At 39.5% G+C, this 17,327-nt stretch overlaps 1 protein-coding gene across 2 annotated transcripts in view; it reads left to right on the top strand.

Annotated features, from left to right (window-relative positions):
- The window catches only part of DYM (dymeclin), a 358,107-nt gene that overhangs the window by 293,324 nt on the left and 47,456 nt on the right, over positions 1-17,327 (top strand). For both annotated transcript variants that reach the window (XM_081262969.1, XM_081262968.1), the window contains one exon: positions 6,016-6,129. In XM_081262969.1, the coding sequence (XP_081119095.1) occupies positions 6,016-6,129 (114 nt within the window). The remainder of the gene's footprint in view (positions 1-6,015; positions 6,130-17,327) is intronic.

Here is a 17,327-nt window from a genome sequence, read left to right as displayed (position 1 = left end):
CATGCAGTACAAAATCAGAAGTAGAATTCCAACAAAGATCATGATGATATCAACTGGCAGTGGTGATAGCAACATGCATAGGTTCCATCATTAACAGACTGCTTCACATGCTTTATCATTGTTGGTTCCTATGCCTTACACAAAGCAACGCTGTAATTTTGTAAATGGTAATACTGAAATACACCTAATAATGATAGTAGTTGACATCATACAAGCACCCACTATGTGTAAAGCACTTCTCACTTCGCAGAGGGTAACATTTATTTTTCACAGTAGGCCCATGAGGCCGGCACTATATTTTTTCCTTGCTTATAGATCAGGACCCTGAGACATAGAATTGAATAATTTGCCAAGGCTTAAGGTTTAGCTGGGATTTAACCCCAAGCTTCTGACATTGGGTAGGTTCTTTGAACCGCTGCATGATTCTCCCTCTGGAAGAAGTTTGGTGTCTGGCAGGGCACATTGCTACTAGATATCCAAGGTAGGGCCCAATTTAGCCATTTCACTTTGAGTAGTTTATTGTCTAGTGTACCATGTATCTGACCTATGAATTATACATGTTTGAGCTACCTATCTTCCCACTTACATTCTGAAGACAGAAAATTGTTATTTTTCCCTTGTAAATCCTCTGGAGGTCTCCACTGCTGAATGGGTGTTAATGCGTGTATTGATTAAAACACAAAAATCTGGGGCTGGGGCTGTAGCTCAGTGGCAGAGAGCTTGCTGAGCATGTGTGAGGCACTGAGTTTGATCCTCAGCACCACATAAAAATAAACAAATAAAATAAAGGCATTCTGTCCACCTACAACTACAAAAAAAAAAAAAAGTTTAAAAAAAAAAACTAAACTAAAATCTGAGGGAAAACCAAAAGAAGTTGATATGGAAATACATACATATTCTACTTTCTAAAACCTATTTATTATTCTCTTAAAAAAAAAAAAAAACGGGCTGGAGCTGTAGCTCAGCGGCAGAGCACTTGCCTAGCATACAAAAGGAACTGGGTTCAATCCTCAGCACCATATAAAGATAAACAAAATAAAGACATTCTATCTGTTTAAAAAAAAAAAAAAAAACAAGTGATCACTCTACTTTTGACTTTGACTCTTGGGAGAATGGCCAAGGAAGAATATTTGCCTGACTAGTACATACACCTATCTCAGAAAAGTTCATTTCCATAAATCTGTGCTGGAATGATCATTCCCTGGTTTCGAGACAGGCAGTCAACTGTGATTTTGTCATTACTTCAAGAGTACATTGATTAATCAGAACATGGCATTGGGCAGTCAGGAATCCAGGCTAATAGCATAGTGGGAGGTAACTTGCTATACTTGGATTTCATGAGTTGCAGACAAGTAGGGCAGATGGAGAAAGTCATGAAGCATGCACCATAGAAAAGTACCTTCCTTTGAGTTACACTAACAAAGCACTCATTCCCATTTTAGCTGAAGGTTTTTTTTTTTTTTCTGTTGCTATATATTTGTGCAGACATTTTCAGAGGAAAAAAGTTTATCCATTTGAACAGTCTTAACAGTTGCTATGCAAGTTTATAAAAACCACATTATCTGTTGTAGTCATCATCACTAAAGTTACTATGCATGTAAAATTCTAAACTGGGCATAGGAAATACAAGTTCATATCCTTGGGTGAATTTTTTCACATTCAGTTTTTTCACATTTCACTCTAGTTCTATCTGAATTTTTTGGCTAAGCACCTACATCTTTTAGCTCAAGTGTTTCCTGTTTTAAAAAAAAATAAATAACAGCTACGAAGCCTGGTATATATACCTGTAATTCCAGCTACTCAGGAGACTGAGGCAGAAGGACTGCAAATTCTAGGCCAGCCTGGACAATTTAGCAAGACCCTGTCTCAAAATACAATGGCGGCGGGGGGGGGGGGGGCAGGAAGCCTGATATATGGTTCAATGAAAAATCCTAATTAAGCCTGTGCTCCATTTCACTACATAAAAATTGCTGTATACCAGACCTGAGTGCTGTTCTGCTCCTGACATGGGCGGGACTCTGGCCCCTCGTCTGTCACTGATCCTGTTTACTCCTCAATAGGACAGGGATTTTTTTTTTTTCTTTTTAAAATTATTTTATTGTTGGTTGTTCAAAACATTTTTTTTATCAGCCTCATAACATTTCTGTAAGAATGAAATAAATAGTGTAGGTAGAGCCCATGGTCCATAGTAAACATTCAGTGCAGGTTCGTTTTCTTCCTTCTTGATGTATAAATTATACTTCCCTTCTGGAAGTGGTAGTTTTATCATTTGCTAAAATAGTGTCAATTTGAATGCAAAAACATTAGAATGTCAGCTTTAAAATATACAAATGAGAGTTTGGAAGAAGAAGTCTTCTTAGAACCTAAGCCTCATGCCCCCTCTGCAAGTCTCCTGGTGGGGTGTAAACTGCTTGGGGCTTAGAGGCAACTCATTGTAGGCCACAGAGGGAACAAAACAGGACTGTCATCTCATCACTTTGTTATTTGGTGATGTGACATGTGAGTACTCACTCTTTTGTTTGCTCATAATGTCTGCCAGGGTATGAATGCCATGTGTTCCCCTCAGCTCTGATTACGGGCATTTTGTTATCTTGATCATCAATCTCCTGAGTAAATGGATGCACCAGAGAAGCAGGGCAAGAATATGCCAACGCTTTATTTGTTCATTTAAAAATAAAGAGATTTCGTTTTACTGATGGTATTGGCACAGACAACACACCAGGGATCAACTCCAGAGCTCCAGGTGCCCTGAGGGAAGAGAGTGGAGAGAGTCAGCACGCAGCCTGGCACATGGGCTCTCACCTTGTCACTCCTCTACAGTTCATTGTGTATTGCGTTCCTGGTAATTGCCCCCCAGACTGAAGGTAGCACAGTAATAATATCAATACGCGACAGAAGACAGTGGTAGAACTGACATCCACCTCCTCCTAGAGCAGGTACCATGTTTCAAGGTGGAAGCAGTGACAGGCCAACATAATCTAACAAGAAATGGATCCATAAACATTATCAGGAAGACTATTTCCATTACGGGTTTGTATCCACAATAATAAACAGTGTGTCTTACTGTGAGTATATACTTTGCTTGCTGATGATAATGTGAAGCCTTTGTGATTAGCGAAATATATGATAGCCAATTATCCAGATAATTTTTCTTTCTGTGGTACTGGGGACTGCAACCACGGGGCTCTCTACCAATGAGCTAAACCCCCAGCTTTTTTTTTTTTTTTTTTTTGAGACAGGATTTCCCTATGTTGCTGACACTGGTCTCAAACTTGCAATCTTCCTGTCGAACCTGGCACAAATTAATTTTTAAAATATTTTTTTTAAAAAGAGAGAAGAGAAGATAGAATTTTTTAATATTTATTTTTTAGTTTTCAGCGGACACAACATCTTTGTTTGTATGTGGTGCTGAGGATCGAACCCGGGCCGCACGCATGCCAGGCGAGCACGCTACCGCTTGAGCCACATCCCCAGCCCTTTTAAAATGTTTTAATGAGTACAAAAAAAATATGTTTTTAATCATTAGTTAAGTATCTTTAAAATTAGTTTATTTTGTCTTTATCTCATTCTCTTTATTCCTTTTATATATATTATATGATATGTGAAACATTAATGCTATACTGTATTACACAATTCATAAATAATTAGAACATATATTGCAAGTGCCTCATTTTTTTTAACTTATAGACATATTTAATCATAAGTTTGAAGACCTCTGATCTAGATTCTAGCTAATGGTCAAAATCTCCTGGAGAGAACGACATAGAAAGCCTCTGGCTAGGCTCTGGGATCAGTGTTCCACAAGCTTCCCAGCCACCTTTGATGATCAGGCATATCTGGGAACTTATCCCTTGTCTCCATTGTTATAAGCTAAACATCATCCAATAGCAAAATCTCAGCTTTTAGTAAATATTAGAAAGAAAATCATTTTGTAAGCCTAAAACAGATGTCTACCATTTCACTGATATTTTTTCATATTTTAGAATGTGTTTTTAACAAATATGTTCCTACTCTACTATTTTTTGATCAAAGAAGAGAATTTTGTACACAGGTATTTATTTAAACCATAAGAAATTATCAATATGTAGCCTCTTTTTTTTTTAACCAACAAAAATGGTACTTTATATGGTTAACCAATGTTTTTCTCAGAAAATTGTTTGCATTTAAAATAAGGCTGATTATGGTAACAAGCACCTATAATCCTAGCTACTTGGGAGGCTGAAGCAAGAGTGTTTGAAGCCAACCTGGATAACACAGCAAGACCCTATCTCAAAAAATAAGTAAATAAGAAATAAGATTAAGATTTTAAAAATAAAACCTGTGAGGATATTTACACAAAAGGGAAGCGTTTATTTCACATCTTTGTAGCATATCTTAAAATAGAATTTTAGCGGAATTATTGCGATGTGTTTCCTATTTGTGTCTTTCTTCGAAAATTTATTCACTATATTAAAAATCATTTTGTGTACCTCTAAACTCCATAAACAGAATTTTAATCTCAGAATACCAAAAGAAATTTAAAATCTGATTTGGGAAAAATAAGACTCATAAGCACAGAAGCACAACCAAACTGTTATGGACAAAATCAGCAATTTGTGAAGGAGCTGATACCAACAAATTGCTTGAGATAAAACAGTGATTTATCTAAAATGAAAAGTGGTGTAGCCAGCCATCACCTGCCTTTGTATTTGCTGATTACCTAAGTTGTGAGGCCTAGGCTTGGAGATGGTGCTGCTCCCCTGGATGTCTTTTCTTTGAGAAGCAAATGCATTTCAATAGCATTCATGTAATATAGCACTCTCTCCACAGAATAGTTAAAAGTTATAGTCCTGTGTGCTATAATAATATTTAGAAGAGCACTTTAAAGGAAAACATTAAAACGTTTGCCAAGTATTACTTTTAATGCATTTTACCTATAAAATAGAAAACATGTAAAAGGGAAAGTTCAGTTTTAAAAACAAAGTTTTATATTTTTGCATATGTGACTATAAACACCTGAATACTCTCCTGAATAAAAAGGGTCAGAAGTGGCCTTTTGGTTGGGGGTTGAGATGTTACTGAGAATGTTCTTTACCATTCAGCTACCTTCCCAGCCACCACTGCCGCCGCCGCCTCCCCGCCCTCTGCTTTTCTTTAAATTTTCAGACAGGGTCTCACTAACTTGCTGAGGCTGACCTCAAACTTGTGATCCTCCTGCCTCAGCCTCCCAAGTGGTGGGTTTATAGGCATGTGCCACCAGGTCCAACATAAGTCTTCTTGATTTGTTAATGTTGTGGTTTTAAACATGGTTTGTTAAAAAGTTATGGCATTCTTTTAGGTTTTTTGTTTCATTTTTGTTTATTTTGTTTAGATCTGTTTTATTTCTTGGCAGTATTGGAGATTAAATGCAGGGCCTATCACATGCTAGACAAGTATTCTACCACTGAGCTACATCTCCAGCCTCTCTTAGTTTTTATGACAAATATTTAGATGTTATTCTGAGAATACTACTATGTTAGGGTCTTGCTACATAGTTGATGTTGTGCTGTGACATGAAACAAGAGTAATTACAGCTTGCCGTTGATTCCCTCTGATGATCAGGGATGAGGGTGATATGGATAAATTAAATTTAACAGATAATCCCCAAAACATCATTTTAGCCATTAACTTAAAATTCCTATCCTATTAAGTCTTGTTCTGAGACCTCCTGTTAAGCTTCAAAAGTGACAGGTTTTTAGACTGAGCTTTCTTTTCCCACCATCTCCTGGGTGCTGCTCTCTAAATGAAATACAAATACAGCATGGGGCAGCACAAGAAAGAGTAGAATCTAGGAAGCTACTCAATTCACAGAATGAATAATCAACCCTGGTGTTCAGATTTGGTCCTGATGTAGTCATTAAGCCCTAAGAAAGACAGGACTGCACATAGGAAGGCAGGATCAAATAAACGCAGTGTCGACTACCATGTGGGAAGACATCTACTGAAAATACATTTCTTAAAACTATTTGTTGGAAAAAATTTTTCTTTGTATTGCAGGTAATCACCTTCTTTAGCTCAAGGTTGCTACAAGCTGGAGCTGAGCTTTCCGTGGAGAGGGTCTTAGAGATCATTAAGCAAGGAGTTGTTGCACTGCCCAAAGACAAACTAAAGGTAAGATGGCCATGTCACTTGGTGTAACATCATCGTCTAAGCAAGTTCTACTTGGAATTGTACCACTGACCCAGTACATGTGCTAGAAAGGCCAAGTATTCCCCCACTCTTCTGTGCACTGATACTCAGAATTGTGGTGACCGTTTCTGCAGCTTTTCAAAAGAAAACAGCAAAAGAAGGATACCACAGCACATCCTGTGAGTATCCCTGTGTATCCTGTGAGTAATTCATATACCATTAACAGAGAAGCACCTTATTTTTTAAACCCAATTAAGCAAATTTAGTGTAAAAGTATCAAGTGTTGATGGGAAGGTAGCAATGATGACAGTAGCTAATCCTTCCTCAGTGTTTGCTCAGTGTCACAAGAGCTTCAGGTTATTCACCTACATCAACTCATTCTGTCTTCACAACAGCCCTTTGAAGTGGGCAGTGTTATCATCTGAGTCTTTCAGATGAGGAAACAGATGTAGAGAGAGGCAAAGAAACCTAGTCAAAGACACACAACTAGAAAATTATTAAGCTGGGAGATTCAGATCCAGGAAGTCTGGCTACAGAGCCTGTGCTCATAATTACTGTGCTATTTACTGTATGCCAGCATTATAGCAAGGGAAAGAAAGCATTTCAAGGAAGAGGTACGAGAAATGCTGGATTTGGGAAAGACATTTACATTTGTGTGATAGATGTATTCCTGAAGTGATCTCATGATTTGCAATTCATTCATTAAGACTAACTTTCCCATAAGAAAAAATATAAAGGAGCTATTTTGGGAGATGTATGAATGAATAATATTGTAACATAATTTTATTTTAATACTTCTCACTATGTTTGTCCTTCATTAGGTCTAATTTTTGTAGAGTACTTTCTCCCAAATTATCAACCTAGTGGATGTTTGGCCTTCTTCATTGTGTTTTATCACAACCAACTTCTGTTCCATAGTTGCTGTTTGGGGCTGTGTTTTTCTGTACTATCACTAGAACCATTGCTTCATGAAAGCTTGAGAGATATTATTGTAGGTTATAAAAATATTTTCAGTTATAATAACAGAGTTTGTAAAATAACAGCACATTAGTCATCTTAATCACTTACAGAAACTCCCCTGTACATAAACAGCAGTGAGACTTGCACAGTCCTGAGCAAAAATGGCAGATGTTTCTGTGGATCAATAAGTGGCACCACATGTACTAATAGCATAAAAACAGTTCACTGGATCCTTCAGCTTTCACATTATTCTATTTCTGACAATTTTCTAAATATATTCCCATTCTTACATAAACTAAGACATTGGTGTGTTGGTTTTTGGGTTTTGCACTATTTCAGTTTGTTTGCATTATGCCATATGAACCAGAGCAAAATCCATGAAGATTAGAGTGGCTCTTCCCAGGAAGTGATGGATCTTGGCATCTAAGCTTAGTCAAGAAAGAAGTGAAATATCAGGAGGCCGTCAGAGAAGGATAATGCAAAGGAGATGGGAGAAGGAAAATTTTCTAATATTAAAGAATTTGTTTAGTGGAAGTAAAGAAATATTGTGATTAGAGAGAAGTGTATTTAGACTGATTTCAAAAGTGAGGCAGATTTTGGTAATGACATGGTCTGGATTGACCATGAGTATGAGGGACTGAGATGGTATGGATGTGGATGAAAGCATGATTGTAGGTGAAGAACTAGAAGTAATGGGGCAGCCACCTAGAAGTCAGTGGGGGACAGCTTCAAGGAAGAGAAGCGACTGCTATCAGCCTTGTATTTTACTTAAGGGTAAAAAGAGAAATAGGAAGAAACAAAGAAAGCAAAAAGATCACCAACCCTATTTCCAGACTTTAAGAATATAGAGTATGAAAAGCTCAGGGGATCAGGAGTAGAGCTGAGTAGAGCCCTACAATCAAAGAAGAGATAAGGGTGAAGGATTGAGCGCAGGAATGAGGATGAGGGCGTAAAACAGGCTTGAAAAAATTACCATGGAGTGTAGGAGAGAGGGAAGAAATAAGAGATTGGGCAGAGGAGATAAGGCACAAAGTAGTAGAGGACAAGAGTATAGGAGGGGATGGCTGGCTGGAGGGCTTTTGTCTGAGGCAGAGCCCAGTGAGATAAAGTCACTTGATGTGTTAGCTTTAAGCTTACCAAGGGTCCCATCAACACTGAATAAATCCTCAAGCATCTGCTCTGTGACAGCCATTGCTGTAGGTGCTTGGGCTATGTAAGTGACCAAGGTCATGCCTTTACACAGCTCACCATCCAGCAGAAAGGGATGGACAGTAAGCAAGCATGAAAAGTAACAGTCTGGTGTGTTAGAGCACAGCGAGTGCTGTGGACGAGAAGGAAACGTGAGCAGATTAAGGGGTGGGCGTATCAGTGAGGGTGTGGTGAGAGAATAGTCTGGGCAACATTTGGCAAATATATGAAGATGATGGAATTAAATATGCTGACACCACAGTAAGAGAGCCACTCAGGGGCTCCTTCAGCAGGAGGAAGCTGGGCATGATGGAGAGGGCAAGGAGACAGCACAGTGAGAGCTGGGCGAGAGGAGAAATGGGTGTACAGAGCTGACAGGGGACCAAGGAGGGGCACACATCACACAATGAGGCCTTTAGACTATTTTAGTAATTTGTTTTGGGGATTTTTTTTTCTGGAATGAAATGGGAAACTTTGTAAGATTTGAGAAGACAAATTATATGAATCACTAATAGAAATTTAATAGAATCATTCTAGCTGCTGGGTTGAGAAACAAACTAGTTAGAAAACTGTTACTTGTCTTGGACCACGGTGCTAAAAGTGGAAGTACCAACAGAATTCATCTAAGAAATATCTGGAGGGGAGGGGAGAGCACTCGGGCGCCCTAGAAGAGAGCTGCCATCTGCCTTGGTTACAAAACCTCCATTCGGTGGCTAGAACAACCTAAGTTCTGACAGAGGGTTAGAGGACTGGTTGAGCACTGGAAAAGCCGTTGATGAACGTGAATTTGAACTTGGTCTGTATGGTCTCAAGGATACCCTGAAGACAATCTAGAAAACTTTCAGAGGTTGGTCAGCCAAATGTGTCATGGATACACGTGATTTGTTAGGTGTTGTGGGGCTCAGCCATATACTGCTAGTGTAGACAGGCTGTCTGTTGGAGACTCGTCAGAGAAAACTTAGTGAATGCCAGTTGGGAAACTTTCAGATGATTACCAAAATTGTAAAAGAACACAAGGAGTGACTGATTTCAGGAACTTGAACTATTGGTATTAGCTTTGAGAAGAAAAGATTCAAGCAGAAAAGACTTGTCTCCAAGTACTGGAAGAATTGTTTATAGAAACAAATTTGGTCTTGTTATATGCGCTCTCAGGGAGCAGGACTAGGACCAATGATTGGAAGCCACATACAGGGGCACACATTTCCATCTCAATAAGAAAGAACTTTCTACAGATGGAATGAGCAAGTTTGGGGAAGTGATGTGTTCACTCTCACTGGAGTGTGAAAGTAACAGACTGATAGCCACTTGGCAGGGAGGTGAATAGGTTCCATCTTGAATGCAGCTGTTACCTTTTGGTGCTAGCTGGAGGACAGTGATAGAAGAGTATTCTAAAGCTCAATTCAGGTTTAACGGGAAAAGTACTGAGGTGTGTTACCAAGCCCTGCCACTGGCAGCAAGAGCACAAAGCAAGGAGCACATATACTTCTTGTTCTTTGCCATTCTGATCATAAAGATTCAAACACTGGTTGGGAAATCCAACTGTGTTGCTACTAAGGATTTTTCCATTCCTAAGAGTTTAATTTTGTCTATGCATGTACTAAAATTGTCATTCTCCACAAAGGGGGAACTGCATAAATTTTGATGACTGTTATTGCTCTTGGAAAATGCAAAAAAAAAAAAACAATGAGAAAAAGCTGTGACTGTGGGCAGATTTATATTACAAAGAATTCACTTTTCAGTTTATAATAACAGATGACAGACCTGTGTGCTAGAAGAAAGACAGATTGCTTTAAGTTGTGTGTAGCTCATAACGAGGAGAAAAAAAAATGTGATTCAAGAAGGATAGAAAACTAGGGGGTGAGGGGAATCTTAACATACACTTAACTGATTATTTTGTGCAAACAAATATGAGAGATACATTTGTACTAGAGTAACTTGTATCATCTGTGCATCGCTGTCACCCCCTTCTCCTGTCTCTCTGTTACAGAGGAGGGGCCAAGATGATTACATTTCCCAGAGTCCTCTTCATCAATCTAGGTTAGAGTCTGCCAAAGAGAGGTACTTGCATGAGATTTAGAGGGCAAAAGAAAAGCCATTATTCTCCAGAGTCAGCCCTGCCCCTGCTGTGTTAGTCAGATTTTTGCCACTGTAATAAAATGACTGAACTAGTCACCTGACAAAGATTTATGTTGGCTCATGGTTTCAGAAGTTTCAGTCCATGATCAGTTGGTTCCAGTGCTTGGGACCTGTGACAAAGCGTCATATTATTACAGAAGCACATGGCAGAGCAGAACTGCTCACCTCAACATGAGCCACGGAGCAAAATAGAGGAAGAGGGAGCCAGGGTCCTGCCATCCCCTTCAAAGGCACACACCCAATAACCTAAAGACTTCCCACCAAGCCCCTCCTCTTTAAAGTTGCCACTACCTCCCAATGACTCCATGAACTGGGACTGCCTTTAACACGTGGGCACTTGAACCTTCAGGAAACATTCTAGATGCAAATATAGCCCCACTGTTGGTGGGATAGCTGGCCCAGGGTATTGATGGCTGAGATACTGAGAGATGCTGAGAATTTGCAGCCACTTGCAGTGCGCTCTTAGGAACGTAACACCATCGGCTGTCGCACCCTTCCCAACAGCTGTATCAGCCTGTTTCACATATAAATCCCTTACATTTGACTGCTATAGAGTAGCTTCTGTTTTTTGCTACCAAACCTGTCAGGGAAATAAAACCTCTGATTTCAAACAGTCAAATTAATGAAAAATTTAAAATCACGGAAAGGACTGGGGAGCAAACTTGAAAGAAGACCACTTCTGATAGCCAGTAAATCAGAAGTGGCAGGAATGTCACCACAAGTGACCTAACCTGCCCAGAGCATCAAAGTGGAGGTCTGCAGGAAGACACTAAGCTTCTGCTGACGCCCGCAGTCCTGCCCACCACTGTGACCAGACCCAGGTTTCTTTTTCTACCTTCCAAAATATAAGTTCCTCTCATTGCCACAGTCCAGTCCCATGCCTGCTGGAGATAAGATAGGAAAAGTAGGGTTCAGGCTTCCAGAACCTGCCCACAGGGGAAAGCATGAGACAGGGAGGAGCGTGTTTAAGTTGCCCTTTAAATTGTGGCACAGGATGTAAAGACAGTGGTAAAGCAGCATGAGAAGTAGTAAAGCCACTCCCAGACAAGTGTGGGCTTTTTGAAAGGATGTGTACAAAAGCAGAAGGAGCAGCGCGTGGAGGCCAGATGCGATGGAGTGGCATGAACTTGTACAACAGCGTCAGAAGACTCAAATTGGAAAGGGATTTTGATCCTCTGGTAGGGAACCCAGAAGCTTTGGGTCTTCGGCACAGGAAGGCTACTACGTGATTTATTTATTTATTTATTTATGCATTCTCCCATTTTTAATTTTAATTTGGTTCTCTTATCTCCTTCAATGAGAATAATCTCACACTGGAAGAATATGTCCTTTTAACAAATTGAAACCCAAGATAAATAAATGAATGGTTAAAAAAAAAAGCTGGCAGCAGCCCTTTTATTTTATTTTTAGTATCTTTATTTTAAATTGATGCATAGTAATTGTATGAAGTATATTGTGATGTTTCAATGCATGTATAAAGGTATAATGATCAGATGAGGGTAATTAGCATATCTACCACCTCAGACATTTATCATTTCTTGGTGTTGGGAACATATAAATCTTTTCTACTAGCTATTTTGAAATAATTAATCATTGCCAACAACAGATACCCTACTGTGTAACAGAATGTTAGAAGTTATTTTTCCCATCCACCTGCACCCTGTATCTGTTAACCCACCCACTCTCAGTCCCTTATTACCCCCACACCCTTTCTACACTCCAGTAACCATTGTTCTATTCTCTACTTCTTTGAGATCAACTTTTTACTTCTACCTACAAGTGAGACTATGTAGTATTTGTCTTTCTGTGCCTTATTTCGCTTAACATGGTTTCCTCCAGTTTCATTCATTTACTATAAATGGCAGAATGTTTTATTTTTATTACTGAATAATATTCCATTGTATATGTACCACATTGTCTTTATCCATCTATCCATCTTTGGACACCTATGTTGATTCCATTGCTAAAATGAATAGTGCTGCAGTAAATGTGAGTGCAGAGGTCTCTTCAACGTACTGATTTGTTTCTTTGGGTGTACACTCAGTACCGGGATTGCTAGATCATATGGTAGTTCTATTTCTAGTTTTTTGAGGAACCTCTGTACTGTTTCAATATTAAGACTGCTTCTTAAAATGCTTGTCAGTAAATTTGAACTATAACTTTCAGTAAATTTGAGAGCTTAAGCTCTACTAATAATAGTAAAAGTAAGACTTTTTTAATTTCTTTTTTTTATTTATATATAGCAGGAATGCATTACAATTCTTATTACATATATAGAGCACAATTTTTCATATCTCTGGTTGTATACATAGTATATTCGCACCAATTCATGTCTTCATACCTGTACTTTGGATAATAATGATCATCACATTCCACCATCATTTTTTACCCCATGCCCCCTCTGTTCCCCTCCAACCCCTCTGCCTTATCTAGAGTTCGTCTATTCCTCCCATGCTCCCTTTCCTTATCACACTGTGAATCAGACTCCTTATATCAAAGAAAACATTTGGCGTATGGTTTTTTGGGAATGACTAACTTCACTTAGCATTATCTTCTCTGTCGCCATCCATTTACCTGCAAATGCCATGATCTTATTCTGCTAAGAGCCACAGCCAAGTAATATGATGCATGGCATTTTTGGTTGAAAGGTGACGCCAGCTAGCCATTGAGATGATATGATTAGTTAAGATTTACATTCATATGGATATTGGACTCCTGCTGTCCACCTCGGCCTGCTATGGGACTCCTAGACAGTTCCCATTGGTTGGGGAAGTGCGGTAGGAGGGATTTCTGGAGGAGGAACTTCCTCTTAGGATCCGGGAGAACGCCACGTGCATCGATAGGGATTCTTCCGGGGGCGTTCAGGGCATTGGCGGCAGTTTCAAAAAATAAAGTTTGTTCCTGCTTGAGTGGCTCATGATTTTGTGCCTAGCCAGACTGCGGCATTATTCCATTGTGTATAGATGCCACATTTTTTTTTATCCATTCATCTATTGAAGGACACCTCGGTTGGTTCCACAGTTTAGCTATTGTGAATTGTGCTGCTATAAACACTGATGTGGCTGTGTCCCTGTAGCGTGCTTTTTTTAGGTCCTTTGGGTATAAACTGAGGAGAAGGATAGCTGGGTCACATGGTGGTTCCATTCCCAATTTTCCAAGAAATCTCCTTACTGCTTCCCACAATTCTGACTGCCATTCTGACTGGAGTAAGATGAAATCTTAGAGTGGTTTTGATTTGCATTTCTCTTGCTAGTGATGATGAACATTTTTTCATGTGTTTGTTGACTGATTGTACATCATCTTCTGAAAAGTGTCTCTTCAGGTTCCTGACCCATTTATTGATTGGGTTATTTGTTTTTTTGGTATCTAGCTTTTTGAGTTCTTTATATACCCTAGTGATTAGTGCTCTATCTGATGTGTGAGGGGTAAAGATTTGCTCCTGAGATGTAGACTCTGTATTCACCTCACAAATTGTTTCTTTTGCTGAGAAGAAACTTTTTAGTTTAATCCATCCCATTTATTGATTCTTTTTTTTTTTTTTTGAGAGAGAGAGAATTTTTCTTAATATTTATTTTTTAGTTTTCAGCAGACACAACATCTTTGTTTGTATGTGGTGCTGAGGATCGAACCTGGGACGCAAGCATGCCAGGTGAGCGCGCTGCCGCCTGAGCCACATCCCCAGCCCCCATTTATTGATTCTTAATTTTAATTCTTGTGCCACAGGAGTCTTATTAAGGAAGTGGGCCTAATCCCACATGATGGAGATTAGGGCCTAAAAAGTAAGACTTTTTCAAGCACTTTGGAACAATGCTATGAATTGATGCTGTTATTACCCTTGTTTTCTGGATGAGGCAGCTAAGATACAGAGACATTATTAAGTAACTGCCCAAGTGTAAAACTGGGCTTCCACCCAAGGCAGTCTTTCTCCAGAGTTTGTGCTGTTTCCCATTGTACTGTGCCATTCTGTTCTCTGCTGTAAGGCTGTGCTGGGGATGTGAAGTTCATTCTGAAATATCACATTTAGTATTGCATTAGTAAATCAGATGTGCACAGAAGCAACAGGTGATGTTTATAGTAAAGAGCCCCTAAATCACATAAGGTGAGTAATAGAGGAGATTTAACCTGCAGAAGGGAGGATGTCAGGAAAATGTTATAAAGACTGTGTCTACCTACTTTAAGGATCATATTATGAAAGAAAATTAAGCATTTCATTTTATGTCAAAAAGCAAAGGGTTGAAGTTGGACCAAAAGAGGTTTCTTTCAATATAAGGAAATGTTTCGGAGCTACTAACATCATTTAGCAGTCAGTGTGTGGCTTCATGAATACTTCACAGAAAATATTTGCAGTAAAGTCTGGATGGCAAATGTAAAACAACAGATAGCCAGGGATATCAAATCCATGGCACAAGAGAAGCAGTTGACTGACATCACACAGGATGAACCCAAAAGTTTCTTGCAATTCTTAGAGCCTAGCAGTCTATCTTTTGTAGACTTTCTATAGAGCAGTGTTCAAGTATCTTCCCTCTCCTACTCAGGAGTCAGTGCTCTCTTACTACCAGATAAAGTCCTAGCTTGGAATTCTAGACCCTCCCAGTCTGAATCCAGCTCCCTCTGGCCTCCCGCTTCCCTTTCCCACCCCCAACTCCAGCCAACCAGGTGCCTGTGCCTTTGCTTTGTTCTTTCCTGCATTTTTGGACTTACTTTAAAGATTGTCTACTCTCAGTGTGCAATCCCCCACCTTGCTTTTTGCTTAGCCAAGTTCTAGTATTCATTAAAGTCCCTGATAAATTTAACAGTTTTGTGAAGCCTTTATTTGACTCCTCAATCCACATATGCCTCCCTCCTCAAAGTACCCACAGCATTGTGCACCTTGCATCTAATCCTTGGTGCTTCTCACCCCCCCATCTGTAACTTCCTCAGCAGTAGGGTCAGCAGTACATCTGTGTGTCCTGAGGTTCAGTGTTTGTTCAGTCACTGTGGTAACAGATGAGTGCAAAGCTCACTTTTTACTCTGCAGAAGAAAGGGTTGGCTTCTAGAAGTCAGGAGTTGGGGAGTAAAATTTTCTTTTTTTTTTAATATTTATTTTTTAGTTTTCGGCGGACACAACATCTTTGTTTGTATGTGGTGCTGAGGATCGAACCTGCGCCGCATGCATGCCAGGCGAGCGCGCTACCGCTTGAGCCACATCCCCAGCCCCAAAATTTTCAATCTCTAGACCTGCTTTTCAAATTTTATTTCACCATCCTCTATGGAATTTTAACTTCTCTGTCCTTCCCTATATGTTGTAGGCACCAGTTGTAAGAATAATAGAGTTCACACAAACCCTTCATGGAGCTTCCCCTAATGTTAACAGCATGTGTAGCTGTAGTACAGTGATGGAAACCTCCGAATTAGTATTAACATAATACTCTTAACTCAGACCTTTCTTGAATTTTTTCCTCTCTTGATGCCCTTTTTTTTTTTTTTTGCATTCCAGCATGTCTCACAATTTAGGTTTTTCCTGATGTTTTCTCATCAATCTACTGAAGTTAAGCATATTTGGCAAAACATCACAGAAGCAATGTGTCCTCAGTGCATCATCAAGAGGTGTGTGAGGGCAGCATGTCTTGTGACTGGGAGATTGTCTTTGATTATTTGATTAAGGTGCTGTCTCCAAGCTTCTCCAGTGAAAAGTGACTGTCTTTCCCTTTGTCAATGATAAATACATTGGTGTTGATACTTAGAGTCTTTACTGGGATCCTGTGTCTTCTCCCAGTTTTGCCTACTGATTTTATCATCATGGGTGGATCTCACCTACATAATAATACCTTACTACTGTGGTACTTACCTAGTGATGATTTTGTATTTTATTCCATGGGTTATAACTCAATTTTAGCACTGTTTATTTTGTTGCTCAGGTTGTTCTAGCTTTGGCCAGGGTGACTCCTCCAGGTTGGTTCCCCTGGCATTCTACATGTCCCCATCTTGTTTGAGAACTAACTTCCTGACACCACAGGATGCTGCGAAGTAACCCTGCATTTTCCCCCCTCAAGCTCAGGGGGGAAGTCAACCACTGCTGCCCCAATAAGTCCAGTTCCTTTTTTGGTTTTCTTTGGAAACCAAGAGCTGTGTGTGCATTAGGTCACCACCTTCTTAGAACCTTGTACGCGCCCCCCCTTTCCCATCTCCCTCTCTTTCTGACAGCTGAAATGCTTTCCGACTTCACTACCATATAAATACTGGAACTTTTTCCTTTTTAGCTCTCTATTTTTTTAGTTGTAGATGGACACAGTATCTTTGCTTTATTTATTTTTATGTGGTGCTGAGGAACAAGCCCATTGCCTCACACGCGCCAGGCAAGCACTCTACCACTGAGTTACAGCCCTAGCCCTGTATCTCTTCGATAAATCTTTGCTCTTATCTTTGACGTATCTCTCACTATGTCCTTGTCCCATATTTTCTACTTATTGCAATTCCAGATTTATTTTCCAATTCCTTTAATGAACACTTCGGGTCCAACAGCCCCTCTGTGGGCCACAGTAGATACTGAAGATTAACCTTGTAGTTAGTTCACTTTAACGCTGACCTTAAAGTGAAGTGAATTATAGTGTGCAGGCAACATGCCTGAATACTAATGTTCTGTTCGTTTATTATACCATGTTCAGAAAGCAACTATAACTCTTTGTTTTTTAGTATTATGACTAAATAGAGAAATTAATTGATCTTTGAAAGGTCCTAGGAAAGTTAACTTTAGAGTAAGATTCTGCTGAGAGCAAGGTCATGAGTAATTCCCTTAAAGGAGTGAGTTAATTTTGTTCTGAAGCACATTAAGAAATTGTACTCCTGATCCCAGCTTCCCATCTCACTCCATGGTTGCAAAAGGACAGAAGATGGATGATTCTTTCTTTAAAAAAAT

The sequence above is a fragment of the Spermophilus citellus genome, assembly GCF_964194105.1.
Source record: "Spermophilus citellus genome assembly, chromosome: 12".
Classification (NCBI taxonomy): domain Eukaryota; kingdom Metazoa; phylum Chordata; class Mammalia; order Rodentia; family Sciuridae; genus Spermophilus; species Spermophilus citellus.
Note: the sequence above shows the minus strand (reverse complement) of the source record. Positions and strands in the feature narration are given on the sequence as shown.